Here is a 19,622-nt window from a genome sequence, read left to right as displayed (position 1 = left end):
ATTTGGCTCTGGAGTGAAGCTTGAACCAAAATCTTCTGACTCGTAGGTGAAGTTGTCCTCACCATGCAAAAACTAGTACTCATTGAATTAGAATCTGGTTGCAGAGTAGGAAATACTGTTTTCCTTGTTTGCTTGGGTTGTGATCAGTGCGTGGACCAATTCTCCACCTAGAATGAAAAAAGCAGAGTTTTGGAATTAGACAACACAGTTAGCTGCCGTACTAGAAGGTTGGTAAGATCTTTCTGGAAGACGAATTAAGTTGGGTTGAAGTGCCCTCCTCACATTATGCTCATTAGATTTATTTTCCATGTAGCTCTGGAAGCACCTGCAGTTGACAAAAATGGGAAAGCCATTGAATCGTCCCGCACCAAAAATCACCCCTTAGTTGCCTTTAAACGCAAACAACAGGAATTCTGCAGATGCTGGAAATTCAAGCAACACACATCAAAGTTGCTGGTGAATGCAGCAGGCCAGGCAGCATCTCTAGGAAGAGGTGCAGTCGACATTTCAGGCCGAGACCCTTCGTCCTTCAGTCCTGACGAAGGGTCTCAGCCTGAAACGTCGACTGCACCTCTTCCTAGAGATGCTGCCTGGCCTGCTGCGTTCACCAGCAACTTTGATGTGTGTTCCTTAGTTGCCTTGCCTTTTTTAAAAGAAAGTGGAAATCAAGATGTGAAAATTCTAAAATGCCATTTCTTCCTTCCACAGCTTAAAGAGAACATTTTTATTGTTGGATGGATCAATAGGAATTCAACAAGCGGACCAAGTAGCAATTGAGATGTGTGAGGAGTTTGGAATTCCATATGCTGTAAGTAATAATTTTCGGTTGACTTTTTTTTTAACCATATACTACCTTGAGATTCGTTTTCTTGCAGGCATTTACAGGAACAAAAAAAATAGAATTTCACAATCTTTATAAACAAAGACTAACAAACACCAATGTGCAAAAGAAGAAAAACTGTAAATAAAAATAATACTGAGAACGAGTTATAAAGAATCCTTAAAAGTGAGTTTGTAGATCATAGAATCAATATAGAGTATTGGTGAATTAAGTTGTCCATGCCATTTCAGGAGCTTGATGTTTGTAGGGTAATAACTGTTCCTGAACCTGGCAGTGTGGGACTTAGGGCTTATATACCTTCTGCCAAATGGTAGTAGTGAGAAGAGCGCATGTTCTGGATAGTAGAGGTCTTCGCTGATGATGCTGTTTTCTGGTGGCAGCGCTCCTCGTAAAAGTACTCAGTGTAGGGGAGGGCTTCACCTCGTATGGACTGGGCTGTAAGTACCGCTTCCTAGCCACTTCTGTACTGTGACATTGATATTTCTATACCGGACCATGATGCAGTGAGATAGGGTACTTTCCGCTGTACAACTACAGAAGTTTCTCGAACTATTTGATGACGTTATCGAATCTAGGCAAACTTCTAAGAAAGTAGAGGCACTGTTGTTCTTTCCTCTATATATTTGACCCACACAAATATTTGCTCCATTTCTAATCCCTAACTTTGATTCCTTGATAAAGTCCTACTTAACGGATTAATGTGCAAATGGGTTTGGGGATAACGTACTGAAAATTGATTGATAGATGAGAGACAGTGGATAGAGATAAATGTGTATTTTGTGGTGACAGGCTAAGACACATGGTCTTCCATAGTGATCTGTGCTTGGGCTCTAACTATTCTCAATATGTATCAATGGTTAGGGATGGGCAATCCACATGCAATATTCCTGAGTAACCTGGCAACATAAGATAGGATTGTGAAATGTGAAGAAAATGCATATAGACTTCCAGGTTACTTAACAAATTGAGTGGACAAGTACTAGTTAAGTGCCATTATTATTGTGGATAAATGTGATATTATCTACTTTAAAATTCTCTATCACACAAGGTTGCACTGACCACATTACTGAATATGTTTATGCAAGAGATAGGTAGATGTCCAAACTCAGAACTAACTAAAATGTATAAGAAAGAGCAGAATTTTGGCATTGAGATAGAGGATTGGCTGTGATCATATTGAACATGCTCTGTGGGTCAGGTGCCCTCTTTCCAATAATTTTCTGTGTTTTATTGTGTATTTATCTGACAACTAGTTGAAATTACTACTCAGTTGGTTTCAAGTGAAAAGATTGTTATTTCATTTTTGGAGTCCAAATCCGGCTATGCCTGATCTTCTATTCAACAGTTATTGCTTCTTTCTGTGTGTGATAGCGATTCACAATGCAGGTGTGATGAAATGTTTTCAGTGTGTAACTCTTAATATGTGGTATTGTAGCGGTGTGCTACACACAGCGCTAGAATAACCACACGGAGTCGGTGAGTTAGAGTTGCGATGAAAGAGATTTATTCCAACTTCGCGGCCTGCTTCAAAGCCTTCCCATTCCCGCCCTCCCTGGGGAGGGATTGCTGTGGGGAATGCATACTCCCAGACCCTTTCTGCGTGCGGGATTTTCCCCCTGCTTGCGCGCTGTTGTGAGCCTGTTCGTGTGTGCCAGAAAGTGGGTTGCCACATAACCCCTGCCCCCAGAACCGGCGATACCTCCCCCAATGTCCACAGTCTGGATCGGCCTCTGTTTGGGAGGTCTGCCCCTGCGCCGCGGTGCCTGAGCCTGGACCCACTGCGCCAAGTCCACATGGGCCGTTTTGAGTCGGTCCACCGTGAAAACCTCCTCTCTCCCCCCAATGTCCAGCACGAACATGGACCCATTGTTCCTGATCACCTTAAACGGCCCCTCGTAGGGCCGCTGTAGCGGTGCCCGGTGTCCGCCCCATCGTACAAAAAGAAACTTAGTTCTGCAGGTCTTTGGGTATGCAAGTCAGGCTCTGTTCGTGCTGTGAAGTGGGGATGGGGGCCAGGTTACCGAGTCTCTCCCGTAGTATCTCCAGGACTGCTGTGGATTCTTCCTCTTGCCCCCTTGGGGCTGGTATGAACTCTCCTGGGACTACCAGGGGTGCGCCGTACACCAACTCGGCCGACGAGGTGTGCAGATTCTCTTTGGGCGCCGTGCGGATTCCGAGCAGGACCCAGGGAAGCTTGTCCACCCAGTTAGGCCCCTCCAGGCGGGCCATGAGAGCCGATTTCAGGTGACGGTGGAAATGCTCTACTAGTCTGTTCAACTGTGGGTGGTAGGCAGTTGTGTGGTGTAGCTGCGATCCTAAAAGGTTAGCCATAGCCGACCACAGGCTGGAGGTGAACTGGGTGACCCTGTCGGAGGTAATGTGGGCCGGTACCCCGAAGCGGGCTACCCAGGTTGCGATCAGTGCTCGGGCGCAGGATTCGGAGGTGGTGTCGGTGAGCGGGACTACCTCTGACCATCTGGTGAACCGGTCTATCATAGTTAGGAGGAACTGCGCTCCTCGTGACACTGGTAGGGGCCCCACGATATCCACATGAATGTGGTCGAACCTCCGGCGGGTGGGTTCGAACTGCTGCGGCGGAGCCTTGGTGTGCCGCTGCACCTTGGCCGTTTGGCACTGCATGCACGTTTTGGCCCATTCACTGACCTGTTTACGCAGTCCATGCCACACGAACCTGTTGGCGACCAGCTGGACGGTTGTCCTGATGGAGGGTTGCGCTAAGTTGTGAATGGACTCGAAAACCAGCCGGCGCCAGGCTGCTGGGACGACGGGGCGGGGTTGGCCGGTAGCTACGTCACATAGTAGGGTCCTCTCACCTGGGCCTACGGGGAGGTCTTGGAGCTGCAAACCAGAGACTGCAGTCCTGTAACTGGGGATCTCAGCGTCTGCCTGCTGTGCCTCTGCCAGCGCTGCGTAGTCCACCCCCTGGGACAGGGCCTGTATGGTAGGTCTGGATAGTGCTTCCGCCACAACGTTGTCCTTTCCAGAGACATGCCGGATGTCCCTCGTGTACTCGGAGATGTAGGACAGATGTCGCTGCTGGCGGGACGACCAGGGGTCGGACACCTTCATGAACGCAAAGGTAAGCGGTTTGTGGTCTGTGAACGCGGTGAAGGGCCTACCTTCTAAGAAGTACCTGAAATGCCGGATTGCCAGGTATAGTGCCAATAGCTCCCGGTCGAAAGCACTGTATTTGAGTTCAGGTGGTCGTAGGTGTTTGCTGAAGAACGCCAGGGGTTGCCAGTGACCCTCAATGAGTTGTTCCAGCACTCCACCGACCACTGTGTTGGTGCGTCCACCGTGAGGGCAGTAGGAACGTCCGTTCTGGGGTGCACTAGCATCGCAGCGTTTGCCAAGGCTTCTTTAGTTTTAACGAAAGCGGTTGCGGCCTCTTCGTCCCAGGTAATGTCCTTGCCCTTACCCGACATTAGGGCGCATGGTTCGGGCTGCTGAGGGGAGGAAACGATGGTAGAAATTCACCATACCCACGAATTCCTGCAGGCCTTTGATTGTGTTGGGTCGGGGGAAGTTGCGGACCACGTTTACCTTGGCGGGCAGCGGGGTTGCCCCGCCTTTAGTAATCCTGTCGCCCAGGAAGTCGATGGTGTCAAATCCGAACTGGCATTTGGCTGGATTGATTGTAAGGCCGAATTCGCTCAGGCGGGAGTAGAGCTGGCGGAGGTGGGACAGATGCTCCTGCCGACTACTGCTGGCTATGAGGATGTTGTCCAAATAGATGAATGCAAAGTCCAGGTCGCGTCCCACCGCGTCCATTAGCCGCTGGAAAGTCTGTGCGGCATTCTTTAGACCGAACGGCATTCGGAGGAATTCGAAAAGTCCGAACGGGGTGATAAGTGCTGTTTTGGGGATGTCGTCTGGATGTACAGGGATTTGATGGTATCCCCAGACGAGGTCTACCTTGGAAAAGATCCTTGCGCCGTGTAGGTTTGCTGCGAAGTCTTGAATGTGCGGCACAGGGTAGCGGTCTGGCGTTGTAGCCTCGTTCAGTCTGCGGTAGTCACCGCATGGTCTCCAGCCCCCCATTGCCTTGGGCACCATGTGCAGGGGGGAGGCTCATGGGCTGTCAGACCATCGTATGATCCCCAATTCCTCCATCTTCTTGAACTCCTCCTTTGCCAGTCGGAGATTGTCTGGGGGAAGCCTTCGAGCACGGGCGTGGAGGGGTGTTCCCTGGGTCGGGATGTGGTGCTGTACTCTGTGTCTGGGCATGGCTGCCGTGAACTGTGGTGTCAGTACTGATGGGAAATCCGCCAGGACCCTGGTGAATTCGTCGTCGGACAGCGTGATGGAGTCCAGGTGTGGGGCTGGCAACTGTGCTTCACCCAGGGAGAACGTTTGAAGTCTTGGCGTGGACTAATCGCTTCCCTTGCAGGTCGACCAGCAGGCTGTGGGCTTGTAGAAAATCCGCCCCCAGGAGTGGTTGGGCCACGGCGGCCAGTGTGAAGTCCCACGTGAACCGGCTGGAGCTGAACTGTAGCCGCACCATGCGGGTGCCGGAGGTTCGTATTGTGCTGCCATTTGCGGCCCTCAGGGTGGGTCCCGGTTCTCTGTTGCGGGTATCATAACTCGTTGGAGGTAAGACGCTGATCTCTGCTCCGGTGTTGACCAAAAAGCGGCGTCCTGACTGCTTGGCCCAGACGTACAGGAGGCTGTCCTGATGGCCAGCCGCCGTAGCCATCAGCGGCGGCTGGCCCTGGCGTTTCCTTGGAATTTACAGGGTGGTCTGCAGTGGCGGGCCTCTGTGCCCCACCGCTGGTGGTAGAAGCACCATTGTTCGTTGGGCTCCTCACTCCTGTCGCCGGGTTTTGTAGGCTCTGCTGCCGGGCCTGGTCTGGTCTGTCGTTGGGCACGCGGCTTGGTGATCTGTGTGGCGGGCGCCCCCTCTCTTTCCTGGCATTCCACAGCACATCTGCTCGGGCCGCCACCTCCCAGGGGTTGCTGAAATCTGCGTTGGACAGCAGCAGGCCTATGTCCTCAGGCAGTTGCTCTAGGAATGCCTGCTCAAACATGAGGCAGGGTTTGTGTCCTTCAGCCAGGGCCAGCATCTCGTTCATTAATGCCGACGGCGGCCTGTCTCCCAAACCATCCAGGTGCATTAAGTGGCGTGCTCATCCACGCCATGAGAGTCCGAAAGTCCTTATGAGCAGGGCTTTGAATGCTGTGTATTTGCCGTCCTCTGGGGGCGACTGTATAAACTCCTCTAGTTGTGCAGCTGTCTCCTGGTCGAGTGAGCTCAGCACGTAGTAGTAGCGAGTGGACTCCGAGGTTATCTGCCGAATGTGGAATTGAGCTTCTGCTTGTTCGAACTATAAATGGGGTCGCAGCGTCCAGAAGCTTGGCAATTTTAACAAAACTGCGTGAACAGATGCAGTGTCGGTCATCTCTGTTCCAAATATCGTTTGGGCCGTCAGGGTCACCAATTGTAGCGGTGTGCTACACACAGTGCTAGAATAACCACACGGAGTTGGTGAGTTAGAGTTGCGATGAAAGAGATTTATTCCAACTTCGCGGCCTGCTTTAAAGCCTTCCTGTTCCCACCCTCCCTGGGGTGGAACTGCTGTGGGGAATGCATATTCTCAGACCCTTTCCACGCGCGGGATTTCCCCCCTGCTGGTGAAGATGGCCTGGCGCCCCTTTTGGGACCAGCCCTCTGCCTGCACACGCTGTTGTGAGCTGGTTCGTGTGTGCCAGAAACACAGTATCCACTTATATCAAATACACCATGTTTTAATACAGCTGCATGTCCTGCCCAAGTTTTAGACTATGCATCTGTTTTCTATGACGAGGCCCATAATGTGATCAAGTATTCTACATCAGAAAAGCATTTCACACTATAAAAATACTTAATAGATCACAAGCAGAAAAATTTATTTTTTAAACTAAATTAATGCTGAGAATGGCTTAATCCCAGTGCAATAACTAATTCCTGATTGGATGCTGTCTTTTAATGGGTGAATTTTTTTTAGACTTTCAGATTATGTTGGAAAATTCTTATGCACGATCTTGTGTGACGAGAATACACATAGATTAAGATGTTAGCTGGCCTGTGCTGGCACCAGTGGGATCAGCAGTTGGTCTGCCACCTGTCTTCAGGAGAAAGAGAGATAAGGAAAACAATGGAGCAGCATTTGGAGATGTTAATGAAAAGACGGGAGAGTTTAACGGAAGGAGAGCTGTCAAGATCGGCTCCCCCTTTGAAGCCTGAACCGTTTGAAGTGATGGACAGGCAATACCCCAGCAGGGGGATAAAAAGGGACAGGTTCACTAAGGCAAGACACACACGACACCCCGAGGTAACGAGACCCTGGAAGCGGTGCGTCTCCCACAAGTCGGTGGGAAGTTTTGGAAGGCTGGTCGCGGGACCAAACCATTGACGCACAGCGTGGAAAGGCATGATCAGCGGGAACGTGGTATGTGTCCGCCCTTGCCTGGGTGCCAGGTTCACCGCAGAGAAACGATCGGATCTGAAAACGGAGGGGTCATGGTCGGTGACCTCAGAAGACATCACAAAGGGCTCTCCCGAAAGCTGACTGCGAAGAATATCGAAGGTCTGTGTGGAAGCCGTTTGAATATTCATTCATTTTGCTCTCTCTCTCCTTCCCCCCACTGTCCATCTCCCACGGCAGTGATTACTGCGAACTGAACTGAATTCAATTGAACTGAAATTTGCGCCACTTTGAAACTGGTCATTTACCCCTAGACGACGATAGAGCTTGATTGATCCTGTTATCTTAATTCTGTGTACATGTGTGTTTATCATTGCTGAACTGTTGCATTTATTATCCTTTTGATTAGAGTACTGTGTTGCTTGTTTCTTTAATAAAACTCTCTTAGTTCTAATAATCCAGACTCCAACTGTGTGATCCATTTCTGCTGGTTTGGCAACCCAGTTACGGGGTACGTAACACTTGTAACTCAGGTTCACAGAATTATAATTGGTGTACAAATGTGGTTGAAACCACAATGTTTCTTAACTTTACAGCTCAATTTAATTTTGATTGTTTTAATGCTTTGTACATATTAGTTTAACTGCATATGGAATAAACAAAATAAATCCAAGCTGAATTATTTAAAATACCATTTAGAATGAGTAAAATTTAAGTACAGTTTTACAACCAATGTTCTGCAAATAAGTACATTAATTTGAACTGCTTAGTAACTGTCAAAGGGCCATTGAATGGTATTTGTAAGGAAAATTTGAATATGTGGTAAGAGACATGTATATGTTTCTTGATTTTTACTACAAGCCACATAAAAATGCAGATTTGTTTTTACTTGTGCCATAAAATCTCAGAATTGTTTTGCACGGAGCTATTAAAATATACAAATTGGCAATATAATATGGAATCCTGCAAAGCATCTAAATAATAAGGCTTAACTGCATCCTTAAGAGTACCAAGTAATTAACTCCCTGCATTATGTTCATTGCAGATAGTATTAACAAAGATTGACAGACCTCAGCAGGGCAATCTGTTGAAGGTGATTATGGGCGTACAAGAAGTGATAGAGAAGCAGACTTTGGGGTGTTTTCCTCAGCTGTTCCCTGTGAGGTATGTCAAGATTTCAATTAATTTATTTTGAAGTTGTGTAGGACATTTGGGAGGGAAGACAGAATCTGAATTAGTATCACTGGCATATGTCGTGAAATTTGTTGTTTTGTGGCAGCAGTTCATTGCACTACACAATATAAAAAACTATAACTTATAATAAATATATATTAAATTAATTAAGTACACCGTATCCTCGTTACATGCGTCTTCAGACAATGCGGATTCACAGTTATGTGAGGAATTTATTTTTATCAATGTCTCCTTATATGCGTCCAAAACTCACAATTATGCGAGGAGCACTGCTTTCCCACCAATACAAGTCACGTGCGCACACCTCACAGTCTCGCTGTTGGGATGAGAAGCACGGCTTTCCCGCCAATACAAGTCAGGTGCACGCGCCTCACAATCTCACTCCCGCCAGTCTCGCATTGGTTTTGGCAAGGTGTGGATGCGCGATCTTAAACTTCTGTTGGTTTTACCTATGGTGCTGTGATTTTGTGCTTGAACTATTTAACTGTGCCTCCTAAGCGTCCGATGTCATGTCCTGGGCCATCAGCCGAGCGACAGAGAACCGCTTTAACACTTGGAAAAAAAGTTGGAAATTATAACAGCGCGGCATCAGCTGAAGGTAACACAGTTGTGGGACACTACTGCCCAGAACAGAATCTTTCCTTTAAAGTTCTTTTGTTGCTTGACAATGTGCCAGCCTATCCTAAACATTTGGACAGCATTCATCCTAACATAACAGTGCGTTTCCTGCCGCCTAACACAACATCGCTGATTCAACCACTCGACCAAGGTGTGATCCACATTCAAGGTGTACATGTTTTTTTTACGGTGAACTATCTCTCAGATGCTGCAAGCAACAGACGATTTTGAAAGTCCCGGGAGCTTACCAATGGTGAGGGAATGGTGGAAGTTGGAACACTTGGCACAAATGACGATGGACATGGACCCACGTTTAGAATGGAGTCAGCATTTCAGTTGTTCCCTGCCATTAACCCTTCTTCCCCACAAGCAAATTTATACTGAGAAACAAAATGCTGCCAAACAAACAACCCTCACCACTTTCTTCAAATTGGTGTCATCTCCTGCTGCCGGCAGCTCTAAGAGTCTTCCTTCACCCCTTGCTGTGCTTGATATGATCCTGACGACCACAACCATCCATCTTATCCGTGTAAAGCTGCCCGACACCATAACAACCACTCATCTCCCAGAGCGAACACACCTGCCACTGTTGGTGAGTACTGTACACCCTAGTATATTAACTTTCTATGATTTATTACGTTGAATATTACCTTAAATTGATGAAATATAATACAAATGTTGTCTTGTGGTACTGCTTTTGTTCGTATTGGTATGAAAATGTGAATAAATTATAGATAAAACATGTTTAGGAAGCCCTCTGAAACGCATCCCTATTTTCTCCATTTAAATAATTACTCACATTATGCGATTTCACATTATGCGTTGACTGCGAGGAACATATCCCCCGCATATAACGAGGATAGGGTGTAGTGTCAAAAGATAGTGAAAAAAATAATGAGGTAGTGTACATGACTTCATTGTTCATTCGGAAACCTGATGGCAGAGAGAAAGAAGCTGTTCCTGAAACACTAAGTGTGTGTCTTCAAATTCCTGTCCCCCCTCCTTGATGGTAGCAATGAGAGGAGGGCATGTCCTGGCTGATGAGGGGCCTTAGTGATGGATGCTGCCTTTTTGAGGCATCACTTTTTGAAAGTGTCCTTCATGCTAGGGAGGCTGGTGCCCATGATGGAGAGGGCTAAGTTTACAATTTTATGCAGCTTTTTCCAATCCTGTGCAGTTGCCTGTCAATACTAGATGGTGTTGCAGCCAGTTCAAATGCTCTCCACGGTACATCTGTAGAAATTTGCAAGTATCTTTGGTGACATACCAGTTCTCCTCAAACTCCAAATAAAATATAGCTGCTGTCATGCTTTCTTTGTAATTGCATCAATATGTTGGGCCCAGGATAGATCTTCAGAGATGTTGAAACTGCTCACCCCTTCCACTGCCAGTCCCTCAATGAGGACTGGTGCGTGTTCCCTCGACTTCTCCTTCCTGAAGTCCAGAATCAGTTCCTTGGCCCTACTGACGTTGAGTACAAGTTTGTTGCTGCAACACCTCTTAACCAGCTGATCTATCTCAGTCCTGCATGCCTCCTCATCACCATCTGAAATCCTGCCACAACTGTTGTGTTGTTGGCAAATTTATAGATGGCATTTGAGCTGTGCCTAGCCAGACAGTTGTGGGTGTAGAGAAGAGTAGAATAGTGGGCTGAGCATATGTCCTTGAGATGCGACAGTGTTGATTATCAGCGAGAAGGAGATGTTATTTCTGACCCACACTGACTGATCTCTCAGTGAGGAAGTCAAGGATCCAGTTGCAGAGGGAGGTAGAGGCCCAGGTTATGCAACATGTTGATTGGAACTGAGAATATGATTGTGTTGAATACTGAGCTGCAATCAATAAACAGCAGCTTGATGTAGGTGTTGCTATTGTCCAGGTGATCCAATGCAAACACCTATGTCAGGTTGCTGTTCATTGACTATAGCTCAGCATTTAACACCAACATTTCCAAAATTCTGATTGATAAGTTACAGAACCTGGGCCTCGGTACCTTTCTCTGCAATTGGATCCTCAACTTCCTAACAGAAGACCACAATCTCAGCGGGTTGGTGATAATATCTCCTCCTCGCTGACGATCAACACTGGTGCACCTCAGAGGTGTGTGCTTAGCCGACTGCTGTACTGTCTCTATTCCCATGACTGTGTGGCTAGGCATAGCTCAAATACCATCTATAAATTTCAGATGAAGATGAGAATTTTGTAGAATCAGATGGAAATGAGAAGGCATACAGGAGAGAGATATACCAATTGGTGGAGTGGTGTCGCAGCAACAACCTTACACTCAACATCAGTAAGACGAAAGAGCTGATTGTGGACTTCAGGAAGGTTGAGACAAAGGAACACATACCAATCCCCATGGAGGGTTTACTATCTGGTATGGGGGGGGTCGGGGGGGTGGGTGCGTGCACAAGACTGAAAGAAGCTGCAGTGGGTCGTAAATCTAGTCAGCTCTATCTTGGGTACTAGCCTACAAAGAACCCAGGATGTCTTCAAGGAGCGGTGTCTCAGCAAAGCAGCGTCCATTATTAAGGACCTCCAGCACCCAGGGTATGCCCTTTCTCACTGTTACCATCAGGAAGGAGGTACAGAAGCCTGAAGGCACACACTCTATGATTCAGGAACAGCTTCTTCCCCTCTGCCATCCAATTCCTAAATGGACATTGAACCCATGAACACTATTATTTCTGCTTTTTGCATGATTTTTAATCTACTCAATATACATATACTGTAACTGACTTGATGTATTTATTTTTCTATATTATGTATTGCATTGTACTGCTGCTGCTAAGTTTCACGACACACGCCAGTGATAATAAACCTATTCTGATTCTCTGAGATTGAAGGTGTCCTTGAACACTCCTGCCAGTTGGCTGCCAGAGGTTTTCAGTGCCCTACCAGGTACACCATCAGGGCCTGATGACTGCAAGGGTTCACCCTCTTGAAAGATGTTATGACGTCGGCTTCACGGATTTGCACAGATGTAGTTCTGGTTTCCCTTTCAAGGCTTACATAGAAGATGTTGAGCTCATCTGGGAGTGAAGCATCACAGCCATTCATGATGTTAGGTTTCACCTTGTAGGAAGTAATGGCCTACAAATTCTGCCAGAGCTGCCCGTCCATCCAATTCTGTCTCTAATTTCAATTGGAATTGCTTTCTCGCTCTCAAAGTAGCCTTCCGTAGGTCATACCCAGACTACTTGTACAGTACTGGATCCCAAGTCTTGAATAACACAGATCTAGCCCTCAGCAGACTACGAATCTCCAGGTTTATCCACGGCTTTTGGTTTGGGTATGTCTGGTATAATACATAGGAGCAGAATAAGGCCATTTGGCCTATCGAGAATGCTCCACCATTAAATCATGGCTGATCCTTTTTTCCCCTCCTCGCCCCACTCCCCAGCCTTCTCCCCATAACCTTTGATGCCATGTCCAATCAAGAACCAATCAAGATCTGCCTTAAATACACCCAATGATCTGGACTCCACAGCTGCTTGTGGTAATGAATTCCACAAATTCACCACCCTCTAACTAAAGAAATTTCTCTGCATCTCTGTTTTAAATGGATGCCCTCTATACTGAGACTGTGCCCTTTTATCCTACACTCACCCACCATGGGAAACATCCTTTCCACATCTACACTGTCTATGCCTTTCAACATTTGAAAGGTTTCAATGAGATCCCCCCTCATCCTTCTAAATTCCAGCGAGTACTGACACAGAGCTATCAAATGTTCCTCGTATGATAACTCCTTCATTCCTGGAATCATCCGTGTGAACCTCCTCTGTACCCTCTCCAATGCTGGCACACCTTTTCTTAGATGAGGAACCCAAAACAGTTCACAATATTCAAACCAGTGCCTTATAAAGCCTCAGCATCACATCCCTGCTCTTGTATTGTAGATCTCTTGAAATGAATGCTAACGTAACATTTGCTTTCCTCACCACCAACACTACTTGCAAGTTAACCTTGAGGGTGTTCTGCACAAGGACTCCCAGGTCCCTTTGCATCTAAGATTTTTGGATTGGACCTCTTTGCTTTGCCTTCCTATGTCATTGGTACCAATACGTACAAGGCATCTGGCTGGTCTCCCTCCCTCTCCAAAATGTGCACGCAATCCAAGATGTCCTTAACCTTAACAACAGGAATTCTGCAGATGCTGGAAATTCAAGCAACACACATCAAAGTTGCTGGTGAATGCAGCAGGCCAGGCAGCACCTGTAGGAAGAGGTGCAGTCGACATTTCAGGCCGAGACCCTTCGTCAGGACTAACTGAAGGAAGAGTGAGTAAGGGATTTGAAAGTTGGAGGGGGAGATCCAAAATGATAGGAGAAGACAGGAGGGGGAGGGATGGAGCCAAGAGCTGGACAAGTGATTGGCAAAAGGGGATACGAGAGGATCATGGGGCAGGAGGTCTGGGAAGAAAGACAAGGAGGGGGGGACCCAGAGGGGGAGGTGGGGCCTAGCGGAAGTTAAAGAAGTCGATGTTCATGCCATCAGGTTGGAGGCTACCCAGACGGAATATAAGGTGTTGTTCCTCCAACCTGAGTGTGGCTTCATCTTTACAGTAGAGGAGGCCGTGGATAGACATGTCAGAATGGGAATGGGATATGGAATTAAAATGTGTGGCCACTGGGAGATCCTGCTTTCTCTGACGGACAGAGCGTAGGTGTTCAGCAAAGCGGTCTCCCAGTCTGCGTCGGGTCTCGCCAATATATAAAAGGCCACATCGGGAGCACCGGACGCAGTATATCACCCCAGTCGACTCACAGGTGAAGTGTTGCCTCACCTGGAAGGACTGTTTGGGGCCCTGAATGGTGGTAAGGGAGGAAGTGTAAGGGCATGTGTAGCACTTGTTCCGCTTACACGGATAAGTGCCAGGAGGGAGATCAGTGGGGAGGGATGGGGGGGACGAATGGACAAGGGAGTTGTGTAGGGAGCGATCCCTGGGAAATGCAGAGAGAGGGGGGAGGGAAAGATGTGCTTAGTGGTGGGATCCCGTTGGAGGTGGCGGAAGTTACGGAGAATAATATGTTGGACCCGGAGGCTGGTGGGGTGGTAGGTGAGGATCAGGGGAACCCTATTCCTAGTGGGGTGGTGGGAGGATGGAGTGAGAGCAGATGTACGTGAAGTGGGGGAGATGCGTTTAAGAGCAGAGTTGATAGTGGAGGAAGGGAAGCCCCTTTCTTTAAAAAATGAAGACATCTCCCTCGTCCTAGAATGAAAAGCCTCATCCTGAGAGCAGATGCGGCGGAGACGGAGGAATTGCGAGAAGGGGATGGCGTTTTTGCAAGAGACAGGGTGAGAAGAGGAATAGTCCAGATAGCTGTGAGAGTCAGAGAGTCCTTAACCTTGGCACCTCGGAGGCAGCATACCATCTAGGTGACCCACTGATGTCCACAGAATCTCCTGTCTGTTCCCCTCACTATTGAGTCTCCTATCACTACCACTTCCCTCTTCTCCCTCTTTCCCTTCTGCACCACGGACCAATGTTCAGTCCAGTAACTCGGTCTCCATGGCATTCCCCTAGAAGATCAACCTCCACAACAGTATCCAAAGCGGTATACTTATTTTTGAGGGGAATGACCGAAGGGGTGCTCTGTGTTAACTGCCTATTCACATTTCCACTTCTCCTGACAATCAACCAGCTACTCGTCTCCTGCAACTTCGGGGTGACTACTTTCCTGTAATTCTGATCAATTATCTCCTCACTTTCTCGGATAAGCTGAAGGTCGTCCAGCTGCTGCTCCAGATCCCTAACACTGTCTTCAAGAAGCTGCATCTGGATGCACTTCATGCAGATGTAGTTCCCTGGGAGACTCTGAGGTCTCCCAGGACTCCTAACATCTGGCATGAAGAACACACAACAGCCATTTACTACACTAGGTAGAGTAAGAGAGAAAAAAAAGCAGGAACCTTAACAGAAGCCTACCCAGAGCCAATGCCTGTTTCGTGCTGAAGCCTCCTTTGAGCCAAAGTCTGACACTCCCACTCTCACCACTGGCCTACTCCCGACAATGGCTGTCCTGCTTGTCCCTTCTGTACTTTTAAACAAGCATTGCCAACCTGCAAGAAACCTTGTGGCTGTGGCCTGCTCCTGCCGCTGATTGAACGGTATGTAGTAGAAGGCACACTCGTCCACATAGGTTTTGATGAAGTTGGTGACAACTGTGACGAAATCATTAAGATTTGAAGATGAATCCCTGAATATTGTCCAGTCCACCAACGTTGTTTGTTATAAATAGTCAGTCTTTTCTGTTCCCAGATTTCACAGCCTGTTGTAACACAGAGCGTGGAAGAACTCGGCACCAGCTATGGAAGGAAATGGACAGTTGATGTTTCAGATTGCGACCTTTCATCAGAATTGGTGAAGCTGAGCTTGATGAAGGGTCTTGATGCGAAACATTGACTGTCCATTTCCCTCCAGAAATGCTGCCTGCCCCACTGAGTTACTCTAGCTTTGCATCTTGGTCCAGATTTCCAACATCAGCAGTTACTATTATCTGCATTTCATAGCCTGTTCTGTACTGTACATTCTATCAGCTCGACAGGTGATTGTATTCCAGCAGAGCCCCCTCTTCCCTTCAACATCATTGTTTGTCTTTCCTGCCTTGAACTTGTTTATGTTTGGTGCATATTGAGTGGAATGACTCAGTATGACCTTAACCACTGCTATTAATTATAGTGCTTGGTGGAAAGCCAGTAGAGAGAGTGTGATTAACCTTGGACAACTCAAACATTTTCTCTATTCGTCTTTTTAAGGGCAAGCCTGAAACACTCGGTCCCTACCTTTGCCAGTGTCCATACTGCTTTCTCCCCTCGTTAGTTTCTGCAGCTATGCCAACCATGTGAAATGATCTCATTGGTATATTATACATTGTGCACTTGTTAGCACAAGAACAAGCTACTGTCAACACATTTCTATTCCCCATGTGTTTTAAAAAAGACAGGAATATTTCTATTCAGTATGTATAACCTTTTATCCTGAAGAAGTAGCAAGGCTAGGGTCTTTAACCTCGAATTCTCGTATTAATATTGATATTCTCGTATTTGGAGTATTGTGTGCAGTTTTGGTCACCAAATTACAGGAAGGATATTAATAAGGTTGAAAGAGTGCAGAGAAGGTTTACAAGGATGTTGCCGGGACTTGAGAAACTGAGTTGCAGAGAAAGGTTGAATAGGTTAGGACTTTATTCCCTGAAGCGTAGAAGAATGAGGGGAGATTTGATAGAGGTATATAAAATTATGGTGGGTATAGATAGAGTGAATGCAAGCAGGCTTTTTCCACCGAGGCTGGGGGAGAAAAAAACCAGAGGACATGGGTTAAGGGTGAAGGGGGAAAAGTTTAAAGGGAACATTAGAGTGGGCTTCTTCACACGGAGAGTGGTGGGAGTGTGGAATGAGCTGCCAGATGAAGTGGTAAATGCGGGCTCACTTTTAACATTTAAGAAAAACTTGGACAGGTACATGGATGAGAGGTGTATGGAGGGATATGGTCCAGGTGCAGGTCAGTGGGACGAGGCAGAAAAATGGTTCGGCACAGCCAAGAAGGGCCAAAAGGCCTGTTTCTGTGCTGTAATGTTCTATGGTTCTAAGTGGAAAGTGAATCACTTTGGACAGCAAAGTCAATGCATTATATTCTATTTTACAGGAAAAAGATTTAATTCAAACACGATGCTGTCTTCAGTAATTTTGAAACTCTTCCTGCCAATAATGGAATATCTGCTTCTAATAGGATAAAGCCTTCTTAATTTGATGAACATACAGTTATAACATACATCAGAGTTTAACCCTAGATAGAGGAGCTGAGTAATTTTAATGACAATTTCTTGTTTCATTCACTCCAATTTCTTCACTCTTGTTCCATAGGCAATTATATAATCAGTGATTGGTCCTTCAGATCCTGTCTTAAGACTGAACAGTTGTAAAGTACAGAAATCTCTTTCAGTGTTCAAAGTTTATGAAATGTTACCATTTTGAAGAAAATAATATTGGCATGTTAATTAATTCCACAGTTCTTTGAACTACTCTGGAATTCATCTTTTAAGATGCTTCATTGCACATGTAACTGGAAATCTTCAGATTAATAAGGATATCTCCAATTTGTCATCAACAATGGAAAGTTCTGAAGAGATATGAAAATTGAAAGTCACCATAACAAAACTGAAGTTAAGCACTGAATTCATTCAACTTACCTGTCAAATTGAGACTGCAAATCTAAGATTTAACCCAATTATGATGCTGTATGTAAATTAATAAGAATTATTACAAAATTTTTCATCCTGTATTATGTGTACAGACTGTTCATACGCCTGATGGTAAAATCAGTTACTCTTGGTCTAAAATCGACCGAGCATTAAAAATCATAGATTTCTATATGTAATTACTCCATTCTGGCTGGTTCGGTTACCATAATTGTAAATAGAAATTATTTTTATCGTGTCCTGTGGAAGCGTGGCTTATTTTGATTGAAAGCCATTTCCATCATAATTGATCAGTTTTAAAACTGCTGTTGCTCTTCCTATTGGTTGGCTGCACCTAGTGTCCAGTTTCAAACACCATGGTGGTATCAATAGTATCTCGTGTGAAAATTTTGCTCTCTTTCCCTTTGACCCCAGAACTATCAGGTAGGTAATATCCGTGCGCACTTTTAATGCTGTATGTTTGTGGCATATTTAGTTCTATAGTTTGTGTAACTTGGAGCAAATGTTTGGTTGAATTTTTTACTGTTTGTAAATAAATGATTAATATACTTATTTGCAGTCAGTGTTTTCTGTCTCACTTGCCAGACCCGCGAACCTAACTTACTGTTACATCTGGTTATATAGCAATTACATTATCTTTTCAAATTACCCTAATGTGTTGTTAAAAGGAATAGAGAAATGATTTTGTACTAGCAACAGTAGCAACTACAAGCATTGTGCAGGTGTTTCATCTTCAAACATTTCTGTTACCTTTGATTTGATTTTATTTTTGAAGTTCAAAGTACATGTATTATCAAAGTACATATATGTTACAGTCAACACACATCAAAGTTGCTGGTGAATGCAGCTGGCCAGGCAGCATCTCTAGGAAGAGGTGCAGTCGACGTTTCAGGCTGAGACCCTTCGTCAGGACTAACTGAAGGAAGAGCTAGTAAGAGATTTGAAAGTGAGAGGGGGAGGGGGAGATCCAAAATGATAGGAGAAGACAGGAGGGGGAAGGATGGAGCCAAGAGCCAGACAGGTGATTGGCAAAAGAGATATGAGAGGATCATGGGACAGGAGGCCCAGGGAGAAAGAAAAGAGGGAGGGGGGAAAAAACCCAGAGGTTGGGCAAGGGGTATAGTCAGAGGGACAGAGGGAGAGAGAAAGAATGTGTGTATATAAATAAATAACAGATGGGGTACGAGGGGGAGGTGGGGCATAAGTGGAAGTTTGAGAAGTCAATGTGCATGTCATCAGGTTGGAGGCTACCCAGACGGAATATAAGGTGTTGTTCCTCCAACCTGAGTGTGGCTTCATCTTTACAGTAGAGGAGGCCGTGGATAGACATATCAGAATGGGAATGGGACATGGAATTAAAATGTGTGGCCACTGGGAGATCCTGCTTTCTCTGGCGGACAGAGTGTCATCTGTCCATCCAGCTCTTGGCTCCATCCCTCCCCCTCCTGTCTTCTCCTATCATTTTGGATCTCCCCCTCCCCTTCCCACTTTCAAATCTCTTACTAGCTCTTCCTTCAGTTAGTCCTGATGAAGGGTCTCAGCCCGAAACGTCACCTTTACCTCTGCCTAGAGATGCTGCCTGGCCGCTGCGTTCACCAGCAACCTTGATGTGTGTTGCTTGAATTTCAAGCATTGCAGAATTCCTTCTGTATATGTTACAATATAGGCATCCGTTAGTCTCATGAGACTATGGATTTACACCTTGGAAGGTTTCCAGGGTGCAGGCCTGGGCAAAGTTGTATGGAAGACCAGCAGTTGCCCATGCTGCAAGTCTCCCCTCTCCAAGCCACCAATGTTGTCCAAGGGAAGGGCATTAGGACCCATACAGCTTGGCACTGGTGTTGTCGCAGAGCAATGTATGATTAGTGCCTTGCTCAAGTACACACATGCTGCCTCAGCCAAGGCTCAAACTAGCAACCTTCAAATCACTAGACGAACACCTTAACCACTTGGCCACGCACCAACACACATACATCACCATATACAATGCTCAGATTCATTGTCTTGCGGGCATACTCAGTAAATCCATAGAATGATAACCATTGCAGAATCAATGAAAGACTGCACCAACTTGAGTGTTCAGCCACTGTGCTAAAGACAGCAAACTGCAAATATCAAAAGAAAGAAATAATAATAAATAAATAAGCAATAAATATAGAGAACATAAGATGAAGAGTCCTTGAAAATAAATCCACAGGTTCTGGGAACATTGCAATGATTGTGCAAGTAAAGTCGAGTGAAGTTACTCCTTTGGTTTAAGAGCCTGGTGCTGTGAGTTCTGAGGCTTATGTACCTTCCTAATGGCAGCAGTGAGAAGGGAGTATGTCCTGGGTGGGTGGG

General features: G+C 46.2%; 1 protein-coding gene across 3 annotated transcripts in view; it reads left to right on the top strand.

Moving 5' to 3' along the window:
• Nucleotides 1–17,834, top strand: part of gtpbp8 (GTP binding protein 8) — a 40,127-nt gene extending 22,293 nt beyond the window's left edge. For 2 of the 3 annotated variants that reach the window (XM_072260645.1, XM_072260644.1), the window contains exons 5-7: nt 709–808; nt 8,312–8,430; nt 17,094–17,834. In XM_072260645.1, coding sequence (XP_072116746.1) covers nt 709–808; nt 8,312–8,430; nt 17,094–17,217 — 343 coding nt within the window. In that variant the 3' untranslated portion in view covers nt 17,218–17,834. Of the gene's footprint in view, nt 1–708; nt 809–8,311; nt 8,431–8,958; nt 9,671–17,093 lie in introns of all 3 variants that reach the window. The other variant, XR_011886346.1, reaches the window with a different exon arrangement.
• Nucleotides 17,835–19,622: the final 1,788 nt, after the last annotated feature.

The sequence above is a fragment of the Mobula birostris genome, chromosome 6 (genome assembly GCF_030028105.1).
Source record: "Mobula birostris isolate sMobBir1 chromosome 6, sMobBir1.hap1, whole genome shotgun sequence".
Classification (NCBI taxonomy): Eukaryota; Metazoa; Chordata; class Chondrichthyes; order Myliobatiformes; family Myliobatidae; genus Mobula; species Mobula birostris.
Note: the sequence above shows the minus strand (reverse complement) of the source record. Positions and strands in the feature narration are given on the sequence as shown.